This window comes from Oncorhynchus masou, chromosome 27, assembly GCF_036934945.1.
Source record: "Oncorhynchus masou masou isolate Uvic2021 chromosome 27, UVic_Omas_1.1, whole genome shotgun sequence".
NCBI lineage: Eukaryota > Metazoa > Chordata > Actinopteri > Salmoniformes > Salmonidae > Oncorhynchus > Oncorhynchus masou.
The window spans coordinates 58,460,105-58,477,105 of NC_088238.1; the positions used below are offsets into that span (position 1 = coordinate 58,460,105).

At 42.4% G+C, this 17,001-nt stretch overlaps 1 protein-coding gene and 1 long non-coding RNA gene across 4 annotated transcripts in view; one reads left to right on the plus strand and one right to left on the minus strand.

Moving 5' to 3' along the window:
* The window catches only part of arap2 (ArfGAP with RhoGAP domain, ankyrin repeat and PH domain 2), a 267,094-nt gene extending 250,236 nt beyond the window's left edge, over positions 1-16,858 (minus strand). The window contains exons 1-2 of one of the 3 annotated variants that reach the window (XM_064940778.1): positions 16,685-16,858; positions 8,490-9,361 (exon numbers count right to left, since the gene is read on the minus strand). In XM_064940778.1, the coding sequence (XP_064796850.1) occupies positions 8,490-9,307 (818 nt within the window). In that variant the 5' untranslated portion in view covers positions 9,308-9,361; positions 16,685-16,858. Of the gene's footprint in view, positions 1-8,489; positions 9,418-9,821; positions 10,073-16,684 lie in introns of those variants that run through there. The other 2 variants (XM_064940777.1, XM_064940779.1) reach the window with 2 other exon arrangements.
* The window catches only part of LOC135516450 (uncharacterized), a 57,100-nt gene continuing 56,658 nt past the window's right edge, over positions 16,560-17,001 (plus strand). Inside the window, exon 1 of the long non-coding RNA XR_010451930.1 lies at positions 16,560-16,700. This is a non-coding gene — a long non-coding RNA (uncharacterized LOC135516450). The remainder of the gene's footprint in view (positions 16,701-17,001) is intronic.

Here is a 17,001-nt window from a genome sequence, read left to right on the forward strand (position 1 = left end):
TTTTATTTGCGGTTTTCAGAAATCGTTAACGTTACGTTATGCTAATGAGCTTGAGGCTATAACTGGATACAGGTTTTTTTCATAGCCAAACGTGAACAAAACGGAGCGATTTGTCCTACACAAATAATCTTTTTTTGAAAAACTGAACATTTGCTATCTAACTGAGAGTCTCCTCATTGAAAACATCTGAAGTTCTTCAAAGGTAAATGATTTTATTTGAATGATTTTCTTGTTTTTGTGAAAATGTTGCTGGCTGAATTCTAGGCTTATAGCTATGTTAGCAATCAATACTCTTATACAAATGCTTGTTTAGCTATGGTTGAAAAGCATATTTTGAAAATCTGAGATGACAGTGTTGTTAACAAAAGTCTAAGCTTGAGAGAAAATATATTTATTTCATCTCATTTGCGATTTTCATGAATAGTTAACGTTGCGTTATGCTAATGAGCTTGAGGCTATAAATAGAAACCCCTTTCCGGGATTGCGCGACGCAACAGGTTAAGTTAATACTTTGTAGCGCCACCTTTTGCTGCGATTACAGCTGTAAGTCGCTTGGGGTATGTCTCTATCAGTTTTGCACATCGAGAGACTGAACATTTTTTCCCATTCCTCCTTGCAAAACAGCTCGAGCTCAGTGAGGTTGGATGGAGAGCATTTGTGAACAGCAGTTTTCAGTTATTTCCACAGATTCTCGATTGGATTCAGGTCTGGACTTTGACTTGGCCATTCTAACACCTGGATATGTTTATTTTTTAACCATTCCATTGTAGATTTTGCTTTATGTTTTGGATTATTTTCTTGTTGGAAGACAAATCTCCGTCCCAGTCTCAGGTCTTTTGCGGACTCCATCAGGTTTTCTTCCAGAATGGTCCTGTATTTGGCTCCATCCATCTTCCCATCAATTTTAACCATCTTCTCTGTCCCTGCTGAAGAAAAGCAGCCCCAAACCATGATGCTGCCACCACCATGTTTGACAGTGGGGATGGTGTGTTCAGAGTGATGAGCTGTGTTGCTTTTACGCCAAACATAATGTTTTGCATTGTTGGCAAAAAGTTCAATTTTGGTTTCATCTGACCAGAGCACCTTCTTCCACATGTTTGGTGTGTCTCCCAGGTGGCTTGTGGCAAACTTTAAACGACACTTTTTATGGATATCTTTAAGAAATGGCTTTCTTGCCACTCTTCCATAAAGGCCAGATTTGTGCAATATACGACTGATTGTTGTCCTATGGACAGAGTCTCCCACCTCAGCTGTAGATCTCTGCAGTTCATCCAGAGTGATCATGGGCCTCTTGGCTGCATCTCTGATCAGTCTTCTACTTGTATGAGCTGAAAGGTTAGAGGGATGGCCAGGTCTTGGTAGATTTGCAGTGGTCTGATACTCCTTCCATTTCAATATTATCGCTTGCACAGTGCTCCTTGGGATGTTTAAAGCTTGGGAAATCTTTTTGTATCCAAATCCGGCTTTAAACTTCTTCACAACAGTATCTCGGACCTGCCTGGTGTGTTCCTTGTTCTTCATGATGCTCTCTGAGCTTTTAACGGACCTCTGAGACTATCACAGTGCAGGTGCATTTATACGGAGACTTGATTACACACAGGTGGATTGTATTTATCATCATTAGTCATTTAGGTCAACATTGGATCATTCAGAGATCCTCACTGAACTTCTGGAGAGAGTTTGCTGCACTGAAAGTAAAGGGGCTGAATAATTTTGCACGCCCAATTTTTCAGTTTTTGATTCGTTAAAAACGTTTGAAATATCCAATAAATGTCGTTCCACTTCATGATTGTGTCCCACTTGTTGATTCTTCACAAAAAAATACAGTTTTATATCTTTATGTTTGAAGCCTGAAATGTGGCAAAAGGTCGCAAAGTTCAAGGGGGCCGAATATTTTCGCAAGGCACTGTATATATATCCATACCTTTTTCAGCAATATACCTTTATTATTCCCTGCAAAACCTACCACCCTTCCCCCAATTGGAGTAAACTAATGAACAATAACACGTAGGCTTCTACCTTCAGTTTATACATCTTATACACATTTTACATTCTGTACACATCTTACCAACACAATCTATTTTACAATAATTATATTGTGTTTGTTCTTAGTCCTTCCTCTATTTCTGATGTCCATCCAGTTTGATTTCTATTTGTAACTGTGCTATTTCGCAACATTTCTGAACCTATGAACCTATGAATCCGGCGTTGTTTTGCGTGTCAATTCATAAACCATGTGCCATGGAATCGGTATATCAAAAATCTCTTCCCAACTAGTTAGCAATTTATATTTATATTTATACAAGTCCCTTACTTATTTCCCCTTCTACTTGCCTCTTCCATTTGTGTGGTAATGCTGCAATTAGTTGGTTGTAATTTTGGGTAGAGCAGACATTTCCATATGTCTGTGTTAGCTGCATATGTGACATAACTCCACCCATCCTATTTATGATGTCATTTACAACAACAACAACAAAATCAATTAAATCAGTACATTTGAGTTGAACCACAACATTTGTTGTATTATTGGTTCTGTCTTTTCAGGTGGATTGAACTGAAATTGCAACTCATTTTCTAAGGCTTGTTTAAAACATAAAGATATTTTGTAGACCATTTCGTTTTCAAACAACTGAAAGTGAGCAGTTGTAATCTGAATAAAGGGGAAAAGGACATTATTGAACATGGGGTGAGATACATAAATATTTCTTTATTTTACTAGGCAAGTCAGTTAAGAACAAATTCTTATTTTCAATGACGGCCTAGGAACAGTGGGTTAACTGCCTGTTCAGGGGCAGAACGACAGATTTGTACCTTGTTAGCTCGGGGATTCGAACTTGCAACCTTTCGGTTACTAGTCCAACACTCTAACCACTAGACTACCCTGCCGCCTCTACACTCTAACCACAAGGCTACCCTGTCGCCTCTACACTCTAACCACTAGGCTACACTGAAGCCTCTACACTCTAACCACTAGACTACCCTGCCACCTCTACACTCTAACCACTAGGCTACCCTGCCACCTCTACACTAACCACTAGGCTACCCTGAAGCCTCTACACTCTAACCACTAGGCTACCCTGCCGCCCCTCCCCTCTAACCACTAGGCTACCCTGCCGCCCCTCCCCTCAAACCACTAGGCTACCCTGCCGCCCCTCCCCTCTAACCACTAGGCTACCCTGCCGCCCCTCCCCTCTAACCACTAGGCTACCCTGCCGCCCCTCCCCTCTAACCACTAGGCTACCCTGCCGCCCCTCCCCTCTAACCACTAGGCTACCCTGCCGCCCCTCCACTCTAACCACTAGGCTACCCTGCCGCCCCTCCCTTCTAACCACTAGGCTACCCTGCCGCCCCTCCACTCTAACCACTAGGCTACCCTGCCGCCCCTCCCCTCTAACCACTAGGCTACCCTGCCGCCCCATACCGTTTCTTATTTTCCATAATTAGCCATTAATATTTGTAGTAATGTAGGGCATTTATGCAAAGGATTTCTACATCTCACTAGTCTCGCCATTAGCAAAATTACATTTGAACCTTTATTTACATTATGGAAAGTAATTATTATATTAGCAAACAATTATTGTGAATCATCCTAAACTGTCCCTAACAACTTTTGCTCCCTCACAACACTTGTGGGATACACAACTTTCACTCCCTCGCAACACTTGTGGGATACACAACTTTCACAGCAGAATAACTTTCCCATCGTTCCTCAAATGCAGTGTATGATACACCAATTTGTAGCTCCGAGTCTCTAATTTTATATAATGTAAAAAACACAATTTGAGATGTTGCTACATAAGACCGAATCCAGGCTGTGAGTCACAAATGGCTATTGCTGATTGTCGCCAGTACTCACATGAGGAATGTGTGGAGCTGCCCTTATTCTAATCAAGTAAGATTTAACCAATAAGGCACGGGGGGGTGTGGTATAAGGCCAATATACCACGGCTAAGGGATGTTCTTAAGCATGACGCAACACAGAGTGCCTGGATACAGCCCTTAGCCTATTGCTATTATAAACTAGTTTCCAAAGTAATTAGAGAAGTAAAAAAAAAAAATTTCTGTCAGCCAATCAGCATTCAGGGCTCAAACCACTCAGTTTATATTCTCAAACAGAGCCCATCCGCACAATGTTGAGAGTCGTTTGGCAAAATAACTGAATCTGCTCTCTTAGCAATCAAAAAGTGGTACACTCTGTTATCTTCTTTGTCAATGCACTGGTCATCAATCTATTCATTCTCCATTTCACAATTGATAATATTGTCACCCATCAGACTATTGTCAATCTATTCTTGTTTTTAGGCCACATCGATTATTATATGTGTGAAATTAGTACTAAATAGGTCAGGTCTTATTTTAGTATTTACAGTCAACATACTTCTGGATCAATCAATAAATGTTCTGACTAATTACAATTAATATATATATTTATATAATATTTGGTGTCCCGGTGTTATATGACCCATTTTAACATAATGAAATATTAACCAGATTGAAATATCAATGACTGTCGTAGCCATTCCAGTAATTATGGAATTCCGGCGCTCTGAGTGTTAACCAATAATGTTGCGCTGTTTGTCTCCTAAACCGTTCCAGAAAGATGGTCGTATGATGCATGTCACTACTGCACAGGAGAGACCTTTCAACTTAAGCGTTGTTTCATCCAAAAAATATATATATTTGGGGGGGGGGGGGGTATTGCAGAAATGCCTTCTTGAAGATGTGAACTTTCATGTGCCTTAATAACAAACTTGTATGAAATCTGTAAATGTAAATAAAAAATGTGAAATCACAAATATGTTAAAACAGAGAAAATAATAAATCTTGCCTACCCATCATGATTGGTTGAGATAATGTGGGGGACATTCATGAGAAAGAGAGTCCATTCCATTCCATCACTCAACTCTACTCTGTCAAAATGGCACATCCTGCTCTCTAGGATATTTGAAACATCCATTGTATTAACTTATATATTCTTTTACCTTTATTTTTCTAGGTGTGAAAACATCCCTCGGACTGGACACAACCTGGCCAACATAATATGGAACCAGGCTTCTACTGCTGTGCAACGTTAACGTCCTTCTAGGCAAGTCAGTTAAGAACAAATTCTTATTTTCAACGACAGCCTAGGAACAGTGGGTTAACTGCATGTTCAGGGGCAGAACGACAGATTTGTACCTTGTTAGCTCGGGGATTTCGGTTACTAGTCCAACGCTCTAACCACTAGGCTACCCTGCCGTCATGGACAACATGCAAAGTGTAGCTACAGCTTTCAATACCAGTGTTGTCAACACAGCTGCTGGTATCGACCAAAAGCTCTGTCTTCTGTGGGTAAAGCAGTCTGGACTGGTTGAAGCCCAACTAGGAAGGATTTCAGTCTACAGTTAGAAAATGCCAAGATAGCTACATGTACATACTGTAACGCCCCTGGGTTCATAAGCGCGGAAATCGACTCTGACGCACGAGCATGCTTTTGCAGCAGTCGATTGCGTGTCGGACCTCGGGCTCGAAGGTCGAGGGTTCGAGACCTGCTCCCTGCTGTTTTATTACATAACGTTATTGTCTCAACTGTATCACAGTTGTTTTCATTTCTAGCTATATAGCTACCGATATAGCTTGCTTTGTCATTTAGAGATGACTTGTTGTGATCAGAAGCAACGTTAAGACAGCTAGCTGAGCTGGCCAATTGCATTCTACTGTTAAATGTTCATTGTTGATGAGCTAAGGCATCCGTTATATAATTATAATCGTTTTAATGTTAGCCAGTTTCTCAGGTTTAACTAGCTACCTGAAGTAGCCACTGTGGTGCGAATGCTAACCAATTAGTAAGTTAATCAAACCCCATGTTATGTTATAGGGACACATGCCAAGTTGGCTCGCTAGCTAGCCTTAATAAAATGATAGCTAAATAGCTTGCTAGCTATTAGGTTATAGATTGAGGTAGTTTTTTTGCATGTTCAAATGAAATTAATACCATTTACATCTAGCCAGTTGGTAATTATGAAGCTACATTTTTGCTAAATCTATCTCATTATCTTGTGTCTGCATTGCCATTGTTGGGCTGTAAGCAGGTTAGGTGTGTACAGGACATTTTGGTACAGCTGTAGTAGTCAACAGACAATAACGAGCTACAGGACATTAATTCATTCATGTTTTAATGTATCTTTCTGGAATTTGTCTTTCAGCATAAACCTGCTCTCTGCCTCCTATACAACGAGATGATCAAGGGTGAACAAGCAACACTTCAGGAATGTGGTACTTTGAGCTTATTGCTTTGACTTGAGGGTCAATTAATGTTATTTCTAGTATGCAAGGTTTTGAATTTCCTGTCTATTTTTAGTCTGCTTTCTTCCTTTACAGCTTCAACAGTCTGGAGCCTGGTGTTGTTGTAGCCAAGGAGCTCTCTCTAATATGGAACCAGGCTTCTGCTGCTGTGCAACGTTGATGTCCTTCCTCCCAGAGATGTGAAAGCCTCCCTCGGACTGGACACAACCTGGCCAACATAATATGGAACCAGGCTTCTACTGCTGTGCAACGTTGACGTCCTTCCTCCCAGAGGTGTGAAAGCCTCCCTCGGACTGGACACAACCTGGCCAACATAATATGGAACCAGGCTTCTACTGCTGTGCAACGTTAACGTCCTTCCTCCCAGAGATGTGAAAGCCTCCCTCGGACTGGACACAACCTGGCCAACATAATATGGAACCAGGCTTCTACTGCTGTGCAACGTTGATGTCCTTCCTCCCAGAGATGTGAAAGCCTCCCTCGGACTGGACACAACCTGGCCAACATAATATGGAACCAGGCTTCTACTGCTGTGCAACGTTAACGTCCTTCCTCCCAGAGATGTGAAAGCCTCCCTCGGACTGGACACAACCTGGCCAACATAATATGGAACCAGGCTTCTACTGCTGTGCAACGTTAACGTCCTTCCTCCCAGAGATGTGAAAGCCTCCCTCGGACTGGACACAACCTGGCCAACATAATATGGAACCAGGCTTCTACTGCTGTGCAACGTTGACGTCCTTCCTCCCAGAGATGTGAAAGCCTCCCTCGGACTGGACACAACCTGGCCAACATAATATGGAACCAGGCTTCTACTGCTGTGCAACGTTAACGTCCTTCCTCCCAGAGATGTGAAAGCCTCCCTCGGACTGGACACAACCTGGCAACATAATATGGAACCAGGCTTCTACTGCTGTGCAACGTTAACGTCCTTCCTCCCAGAGATGTGAAAGCCTCCCTCGGACTGGACACAACCTGGCCAACATAATATGGAACCAGGCTTCTACTGCTGTGCAACGTTAACGTCCTTCCTCCCAGAGATGTGAAAGCATCCCTCGGACTGGGCACAACCTGGCCAACATAATATGGAACCAGGCTTCTACTGCTGTGCAACGTTAACGTCCTTCCTCCCAGAGATGTGAAAGCATCCCTCGGACTGGACACAACCTGGCCAACATAATATGGAACCAGGCTTCTACTGCTGTGCAACGTTAACGTCCTTCCTCCCAGAGATGTGAAAGCCTCCCTCGGACTGGACACAACCTGGCCAACATAATATGGAACCAGGCTTCTACTGCTGTGCAACGTTAATGTCCTTCCTCCCAGAGATGTGAAAGCATCCCTCGGACTGGACACAACCTGGCAAACATAATATTGTGTAGAAGCTCAGGACTTTTGCGATGAAAATGACATAGACATTACATGTTCTTCTCCAAAGGGCAGGACAGAAATATGCTCTCAGGCTAAGCCTTTGTCCCCCCCCCCCTTACCTTCAGCACTTGAAGTTAAAGCATTTTATTGTTGAAATGTTTTCTTTGTTTTTTTTAAGCACTACATCCCTGCTTTAGCACATGGCCACATTCATGCGGTCCAATGTACATGGTTTAAGAGATGGGTGGCTCCAAGGTTTTAGAGGGTGTGAACGACGCTAAAATGAGTGCAATCAAAGAACAGCACTGTGGCTGGGCAATGTGAAAGGCTATATTTATTATACAACCATAGGCAATTAAATACTGTAAATGGTTTGCCTAAATGGGTAACTTGGTGAGACAATGTTCAGAGAATCCATTTAGGCAATTTGGTAATATTATTCCTTTTCTAAATATGTTTCCCAACGATTAATGTAGAGCAAGTGTGAAAATCACAGCAAAAATGAATGTTTTAATGCCTTTTTCTCCTGAATGGGATTCTAAGTGTATCACCTTTAAGAGCGGCATTATTTCTCCATGTTTCCTCTAACTACAGTGTACGATATGTCATTTAGAAGCTCTGAGTCTGTACTTTTATCCAATGTCAAAATAAAAAAAACACCATTGAAATTTTGGAACACAAGACTGAATAGAGATGGTGGGTCAACTATGAGAAAGTGTTAACGTTTCAAAACATAATAAACCGACGGTATACACACCCATTGATCACTTAATATTATAATAGGCTTATCAATAAGTTATAGACAGATGAGGCGAGGGATGAGAGATGCCTACCAGTCCGGCGGGGGTGGGATGACCTGGTCAGGAATCCCGGGAACAGGCCGGTGCCTCAGTCTGTAGGAACGGGTGGGCCGGGGGCCCTTGGCTTGTGTCTTCAAGCTGGGGCCCCTCTCATAGATCACATTATCCACCATCTTCCCCTGGTAAAGCTCTTGGTTTTTCCCAGATAGGACACGGTCAGGCCCAGGAGAGAGGTCTGTAGAGGAAGGGGAGGGCTCCTCAGAGGAGATCTCACAATCAGAGGGCACCTCTCCAGAGTGGGAGGAGACGGAGAGGGAATCACAGCTGCCAGATGTGGAGTTCGAAGCTGAGGAAGTGGTGCGTACGTTGAGTGGGTCACGCGGTGTCGGCCGAGGTGGTTTCAGAGACCCCTTTATAGAAGTGTTAGGGTTTGAAGAGACAGAAGAGGAGAGCGCTAAGCCAGCCCCAGGGTGTATGGTCTGCCTCCCGTCCCATCTTGCCTGCTCTACCCTCTCACTAGGCTGGCAGGAAGTCACCCTTTTCTTATTTGTCATGAAGATGTGTCTGGGTTGGGGGACGGGCATTCTCTGGCCCCACACCCTCTCTTCCCCCTCCTTTTCCTCTTCCCCTGGCTCTTCCACCACCAATCTTAGGGCTTCCAAACTACATAGGATTCGTCTACGGTGGCCTGTAGGGAACACTCGGAGCTCCAGGAGGCGGTTTTCATTGAGCCCCCTGCAGTCTTCCAGGCACTGGAAGCCCCCCAGGTGAAATCCGGAAGCGTACTGGGGCAGACGCAGGCTGGTCAGCCATTCTAGGATCTCCTCTCTGGGGTCAGTGGGATCCGACATGGTGGGTGTTTGGTGGTGGTCTAGATCAACACCAGAGAAGAGTTGATGATGGATCTAAGGCAGATCAGTATTAGTGAAAGTGTTGGGTGGGAGAAGGTTTGGTGGTTTTGCTGAGGACAGAAACAAGAGGGATACAATTAACAGTGTATTATGCCTCTGACAGTTGGTAGCTAATGTATCTGTACATCTAATATCCCGAAGAAAAACAAAAATCATGATGTTTCCTCAAAATTCACTTATCAATTAATTTCCATTAAAATTCTACATAAGAAAGTTTGAATCCTGCACGGTGCAGTCGAACTACATGAGCTATAAGAGTTGAAACCAAATCTGCCCCAGTGCTTTCCCCACCACAGTATAAACCTAAGAACCCAAATGTCAATGCTAGAAATAATATGCATTACTGTTGAACAAGCCAGTCCATCTTCAACAAGATATATAAATAGCACATTTTCTCTACGGTCTCATTGACATATCCCATTCTATCGACCTTTGAAATAAGAACTAACCTTACTCGGTTCTGCCTTTTTTCTCCCATGGTGTCTAGTCCTCCACTCCAACAAGCTTTCTCACCCCATAACAACTTGTACTGTAAACACTTCCTGTAAACAAACTTCACCTACGGTGCATTCGGAAAGTATTCAGACCCCTTAACTTTATCCACATTGTTACATTTACAGCCCTGTTCTAAAATGGATTAAATAAATACAAATCCTCAGTAATCTACACACAATACCCCATAATGACATCACAATACCCCATAATGACATCACAATACCCCAGAATGACATAACAATACCCCATAATGACAAAAAGAAAACCGTTTAGAATTTTTAGCAAATGTATCAAAATAAACAAACGGACACCTTATTTACATAAGTATTCAGACTCGTTGCTATGAGACTGGAAACTGAGCTCAGGTGCATCCTGTTTCCATTGATCATCCCTGACGTTTCTACAACTTGATTGGAGTCCACTTGTGGTAAATTCAAATTGATTGGACATGATTTGGAAAGGGACACACCTGTATATATATAAGACCTGTAACGGCGTTCATCGTTTGTTGAAAGAGAGTCGGACCGAAATGCAGCGTGGTGGTTACTCATGTCTTTAATGTGGAAGATAGCGATACATTAAATAACTTAAATAAATACAAAACAACAAACGGAACGTGAAAACTAATTACAGCCTATTTGGTGAACACTACACAGAGACAAGAACAATCACCCACGAAATACAAAGTGAAACCCAGGCTACCTAAATACGGTTCCCAATCAGAGACAACGAGAATCACCTGACTCTGATTGAGAACCGCCTCAGGCAGCCAAACCTATGCAACACCCCTACTCAGCCGCAATCCCAATAACTACAAAACCCCAATACGAAATACAACAACATAAACCCATGTCACACCCTGGCCTGACCAACTAATTAACTAAAACACAAAATACTAAGACCAAGGCGTGACAAGACCCCACAGTTGACAGTGCATGTCAGAGCAAAAACCAGGCCTTGAGGTCGATGGAATTGTCCGTAAAGCTCAGAGACAGGATTGTGTCGAGGCACAGATCTGGGGAAAGGTACCAAAAAATGTCTGCAGCATTGAAGGTCCACAAGAACACAGTGGCCTCCATCACTCTTAAATGGAAGAAGTTTGGAACCACCAAGACTCTTCCTAGAGCTGGCTGCCAGGCAAAACTGAGCAATCGAGAGAGAAGGGCCTTGGTCAGTGAGATGACCGTTAACCCGATGATCATTCTGACAGAGCTCTAGAGTTCCTCTGTGGAGATGAGAGAAACTTCCAGAAGAAGAGAAGCCATCTCTGCAGCACTCCACCAAATCAGGCCTTTATGATAGAGTGGCCAGACAGAAGCCACTCCTCAGTAAAAGGCACATGAAAGACCTCTTGGAATTTGCCAAAATATTCTCTGGTCTAATGAAACCAAGATTGAACTCTTTGGCCCAAATGCCAAGCGTCACGTCTGGAGGAAACCTAGCACCATCCCTACGGTGAAGCACGGTGGTGGCAGGATCATGCTGTGGGGATGTTTTTCAGCAGCAGGGACTGGGAGACTAGGCAGGATCGAGACAAAGATGAACGGCGAAAAGTACAGAAAGAATCTTTATGAAAACCTGCTCCAGAGTGCTCAGGACCTCAGACTGTGGCAAAGTTTCACCTTGCAACAGAACAATGGCAGAAACTCCCCAAATACAGGTGTGCCAAGCTTGTAGTGTCATACCCAAGAAGAATCGATGCTGTAATCGCTGCCAAAGATGCTTCAACAAAGTACTGAGCAAAGGGTCTGAATACTTATGTAAATGTGATATATCCGTTTTTTATATCATTTTCAAAAATGTATCAAAATCAGTTTTTGCTTTGGTATTATGGGGGTATTGTATGTAGATATTTCTATTCATTTTTTTTTACTTTTGAATTAGGCTGTAACGTGACAAAATGTGACAAAAGACAAGGTATAAGAATACTTTTCTAATTATACCAGATCTATAACCACAAGGCCCAACAGTGCTGACGGTGTCAACATTTAGGTCAACGCTCTGCAGAAGTAACCATCACAAACAATAGTCAGTGGGTTTATAGGTCTCTTATGACCACTACTATAACAGGCATACAACGGAGAAGAACAGAAACAAGAAGAAATATGCAACAGAAAACAAAAATGTACATTTGTTGAGTCCTGTTTCAGTGTGTTTTCATACGTTTGGTACCAAATGAATATGACCCTGACGCTTGCAGTGTTGTTTGTTTCACAGTAGCATCAGACCAACACCAGACTGTTATTGGAGGCCCTGTATGGTGGTGTTAATGAGAAGTCAAAAGAGAGAAGCATGCATTAACACTGAGGAACAAGTGTACCTTCATATGTGGTATACCCACACCACTGAGGCTATATCAGAACGCTTCTGCATTCAACTGAGACCTCTTCTTATTTAACCCAATACACTTGTGGGATAGGGCTAAATTGAATTGTTTCTTACGGAAGAAATATGGAAAGCTAACGCGTAGCCATAGTAGCAATTAAAAAGGGAACAGTCTGGAGATTATGGCAAAAATTAGTAGCCTAAAAAGGTGAGGGATACCACAGTTCACTTGACAAGACTTCATCCAAAACATGACACTGTTGATTTTATGTGCATTTTACATGTAGTGTACTTTTCTCCACATTTATTGATAACAAAATCTGAAAAATAATCTGGATACAGTCAGTAACATGACATGAAAATTCTTAGAAAAATTGGGGTAGGTGCAATATAAGACAAAACATTTTACAAGCGTTTGTGTGAGAGGTCTAACTGGTGTTTCCAAGTGGCCACTCATCTCTCCAAAGTGTGCACAGTTCCTAAGTAATTCCAATGCACTTTTATGAATCAAAGAAGAGTCTTCAACTATAAGGTGTTTTGATCTCCCCTAGCTGTGGTGTTGAGGAACTAGAACAAGCACACTTGTGGGTGTTTTGTTTGGAACACAGCCCTGGATCCCCGACATCACACAATTACTATTGTTGTTTACGCATTCCAAAAAACGGTCCATTATAAATCAAAATCTGGGTACGGTGGCCATTTGAAAGCTTGTTCTATTGCCAACAATGACCAGCTAAAATCAGGGATGAACAACTTTTGATTGGGCCACAGAAAAGATCTGAACACATCATGAGATGCCTCGGTTAGTGCGTTTTAGAATTGAGTCATGAGTTCACTCAGATGTGTGGTCTACAGCAAATTGTCATCACGACACATCGGAACGGAGTGATCATTCTGTGTTCAGAACAACCCAGGGTATAACGCCATTGTTACCATGTAACTGTACATCAAACATAGCGATGATAAACACTGACACGGTATATGCCTGAGTTTTATGATATGGAAATGTGAAGTGCACATTTGGACTCACAGGTGTTGGTCTTGCTTGTATGACAAAGTGGTATTAACTTGCCTAGTTAAATAAAAAATAAAAAAAAAATTATAATTCTCAATGTCTCATCTTTCACAATATATTGAGTCCTTTTAATTTGACAGCATTTCTCTCGCTCAGACAACAAAACAAGACTTCTTGTCACGTGGTGCATTAAGTTCAGAACAGCTGTCAATCAAAACCCCCATACAGAGCTGTGGAGCAGAGACCCTGAAGTCTGACGGCTTGTTGAGCATCTTACTGTACAACCACTGTGTTCCAATGTAGGCGCTTATCAGCGTGCAAACCTGCCATTTCCAACCTGTATAGGAGTACGAGTGTAAAGGGCTACACACGTGTTTGTGCTCGTTTGTTTCATTTAATTTAAAACGAGACAAGGACATCAAAGATGAGATGAGGAGAAACTGGCATGCAAAAATCCCAACTACAACGTTGACATGAAGCGTTGATGTCGCACTTACGTCCTTCACATGTGAAGAACACTTCAGCCCACGGAGTGTGAAGGCTCATTTGAGAGGTGAAAGGTGGTGTTTCTCTTGCGGAGTCTCAAAGGGTTATAGCTGTGTGTATTTTACTCCCTTAACATGCAGGGACCTGTATTGGCAACGGGTGAGTGCTTACAGATTATGGCACAAGCGCCTTCCTCTCACACACACACACACACACACACACACACACACACACACACACACACACACACACACACACACACACACACACACACACACACACACACACACACACACACACACGATCTGACTCAGTTTGCCATCTCTCTCTGGTTACCACCATCCACCCCCTCACACACACCACACAATCTGCAAACCTTAGAATGGAATAGACTCACAAAGCATTGTTCCAGTACTACACCCTGTCTGGCTAAAAAGAAGAAGATCAGCGAGAATTGTTATTTAACCTTCATTTTATCAAGGAGTCATACTGAGACCGAGGTCCTTTATTTTATCAGGGAGTCATACTGAGACTAAGGTCTCTTTTACAGATGAGCCTGAATTATAGAAATGACAGAAAATACACACATCAAACTATAAATACAAAATGCAAGCAGAAAGAACAACACGGTCCTTAAACACAAACACATTCATCAGTAATAAGGTCATCAGTAATAAGGTCCTCAATCAGCTGTCTGAATTACCCAAGAGACACCAGAACATCACATTCATCAGTAACAAGGTCCTCAATCAGCTGTCTGAATGACCCTAGAGGTACCAGAACATCACATTCATCAGTAATAAGGTCCTCAATCAGCTGTCTGAATGACCCTAGAGGCACCAGAACATCACATTCATCAGTAATAAGGTCCTCAATCAGCTGTCTGAATGACCCTAGAGGTACCAGAACATCACATTCATCAGTAATAAGGTCCTCAATCAGCTGTCTGAATGACCCTAGAGGCACCAGAACATCACATTCATCAGTAATAAGGTCCTCAATCAGCTGTCTGAATGCACCAGAACATCACATTCATCAGTAATAAGGTCCTCAATCAGCTGTCTGAATGGCCCTAGAGGCACCAGAACATCACATTCATCAGTAATAAGGTCCTCAATCAGCTGTCTGAATTACCCAAGAGGCACCAGAACATCACATTAAAGAACATTCTGAAGATTGTTCCACAAATAGGGTGAAAGAAAACTAAAAGCTGATTAACGTAACTCGGTACAGACCGAAGGAATTCCCAGAGTTATCCATCCCTGAGACTGGGGGTGGTGACTCCTATGTCTACAGTTTAGTAACAGTTTAGTAACCATGTTAGGTACGGTAAGGCTTTTTATAAAAAGTGCTTTATGAATGAAAACATAGCAAAGTATCAACCTACCTGACAGTAGAGACATTTGGAGAGGATAGAAAACGCTATAGAATAGGAAGTAACCTAATTTTTGTATTCTAAAATCATTTTGATGCACTATGAGAGAAAGAGTCGTCGATTTGCTGAACATAATGTGGCTCTACAAAAATGTTTTATTTCCTTTTGGATACAGATGGAGGATGCAGAGAGTGAGTTCTGCTTCATTAAAACTACCTGATCTCCAAAGTCCACCTCTATAGTCTCAATCAACCACACACAACGCAGAGTGACAGCGGTGCAGCACAGCACCGGTAACCAAAATTGAGAGAGGAAAGAAAACGTTATAGAAAAAGAAACGAGGTTTCCAATGTCAGATGGAACCCTGAGACAAACAGCATCATGTATAGGGACATGAGCTCTCAAACACATGCACACACACACACACACACACACACACACACACACACACACACACACACACACACACACACACACACACCACACACACCACACACCACACACAAACACACACACACTTGATTGCTTGCTGATGTACCCTTCTCTCTCACACACGGTATCTGAGCACTCACGTACGCTTACACACACACACACACACACACACACAGTATTCTTACGACAAGAATGCAAAGTGTGTGTGTCACAGCCAGGTAAAGAGCCCTTCCTTCTCCCAGGCTGTTGCCTGCCTGGTCCTACAGTGACTAATACGCCCTCACATTTCTTGACAACATTCAGCCAAGAACAAAGTCCAATTTGACATTTCCATTCGCTGCCTGTTAAGAATGCTTCCGTGTTAGGAATGACCTACCATCCTAAAACCCCTCATTCAAAAACATATACATAGAGCTGCTTATATCTGAAACGTCCACCTGATTTGTAGACATTGTGATAAGACACGTCTTCATAGAAGATATTTATGAGCCAGTTAGAAACTGATTGACGTCCACTTGTTTCCTACTACAAACCGTGTTTAATCTTAAACCAATCTGCTGACTTGCATCTAGATGTCTCATAGCTGATGTGGGCTACTCAGACAGTTTATACTTTTTGTTATCAACCTCCTCTGCCTTTAGATAAAGGAGAAAGTTATTAACCGAAGGCCTGCCGAGTCTGAATGCATAGCTATAGCTGCCGTACCAGAGTCTGACAGTGTGAGTGAGCAGTGGGCAGAACAGACATGTCCATCACAAGTAGCCTAAGCACTACAACGAATAACAGTCTCTATCAGTACGTACGTATTTTTTTTAACCTTAAAAAGGATACATAACGGTGCGTTAACTGTCAAACATAAATTCCAAGCACACTTTGTAGACCTAATTTCGAAAAGATTAGGTTTGATACATTGACATAAGAGGTGCATAAAATACGCAATATTCACACGCATTTTCTATGTATTCATGTTCCCACCACTATAAATTATACATATATTTATTCATGTTCCCACGACTATAAAATATGAAATGCTTGTTTTTCTACGGCATTTGTGTTATAACAGGTCTGCGTTTTTATGATTTATACGTTTTAACGTTGCGAGATCACCACGTTCCGGACTGTCACAACAAAAGTCAGTGCGTGTCCCCAGCAGAGCCAACGGGCTCGACTCCGTCGGGTTGGAACTTACCGGAGGTTCAAAACAGGTGAGCAGAAGTCTCAGGTATCATCTCTCTAGTTTTGCCAGACGCGTGCTGTGTTGTCGAGCTTTTGTATTTAGTTCCTAGTTACATATCGCAACCAGAACGTGTCTGGTTTGACATTCGCCGTTTCCTTCTCTTGCCTTGTTGAAGCGAGACGTTACAACTCCACGCCCATTCCAGCAACTGTGCAACCAACCTGTTCGATGTTGCTTTAGTAATTTAAGGTCTTTACACAGCACCGCTAAATAACTAAACCAATAAGCCTATTATTGTCAGAGTATGAATTCATAAGGCCTGCGATTTC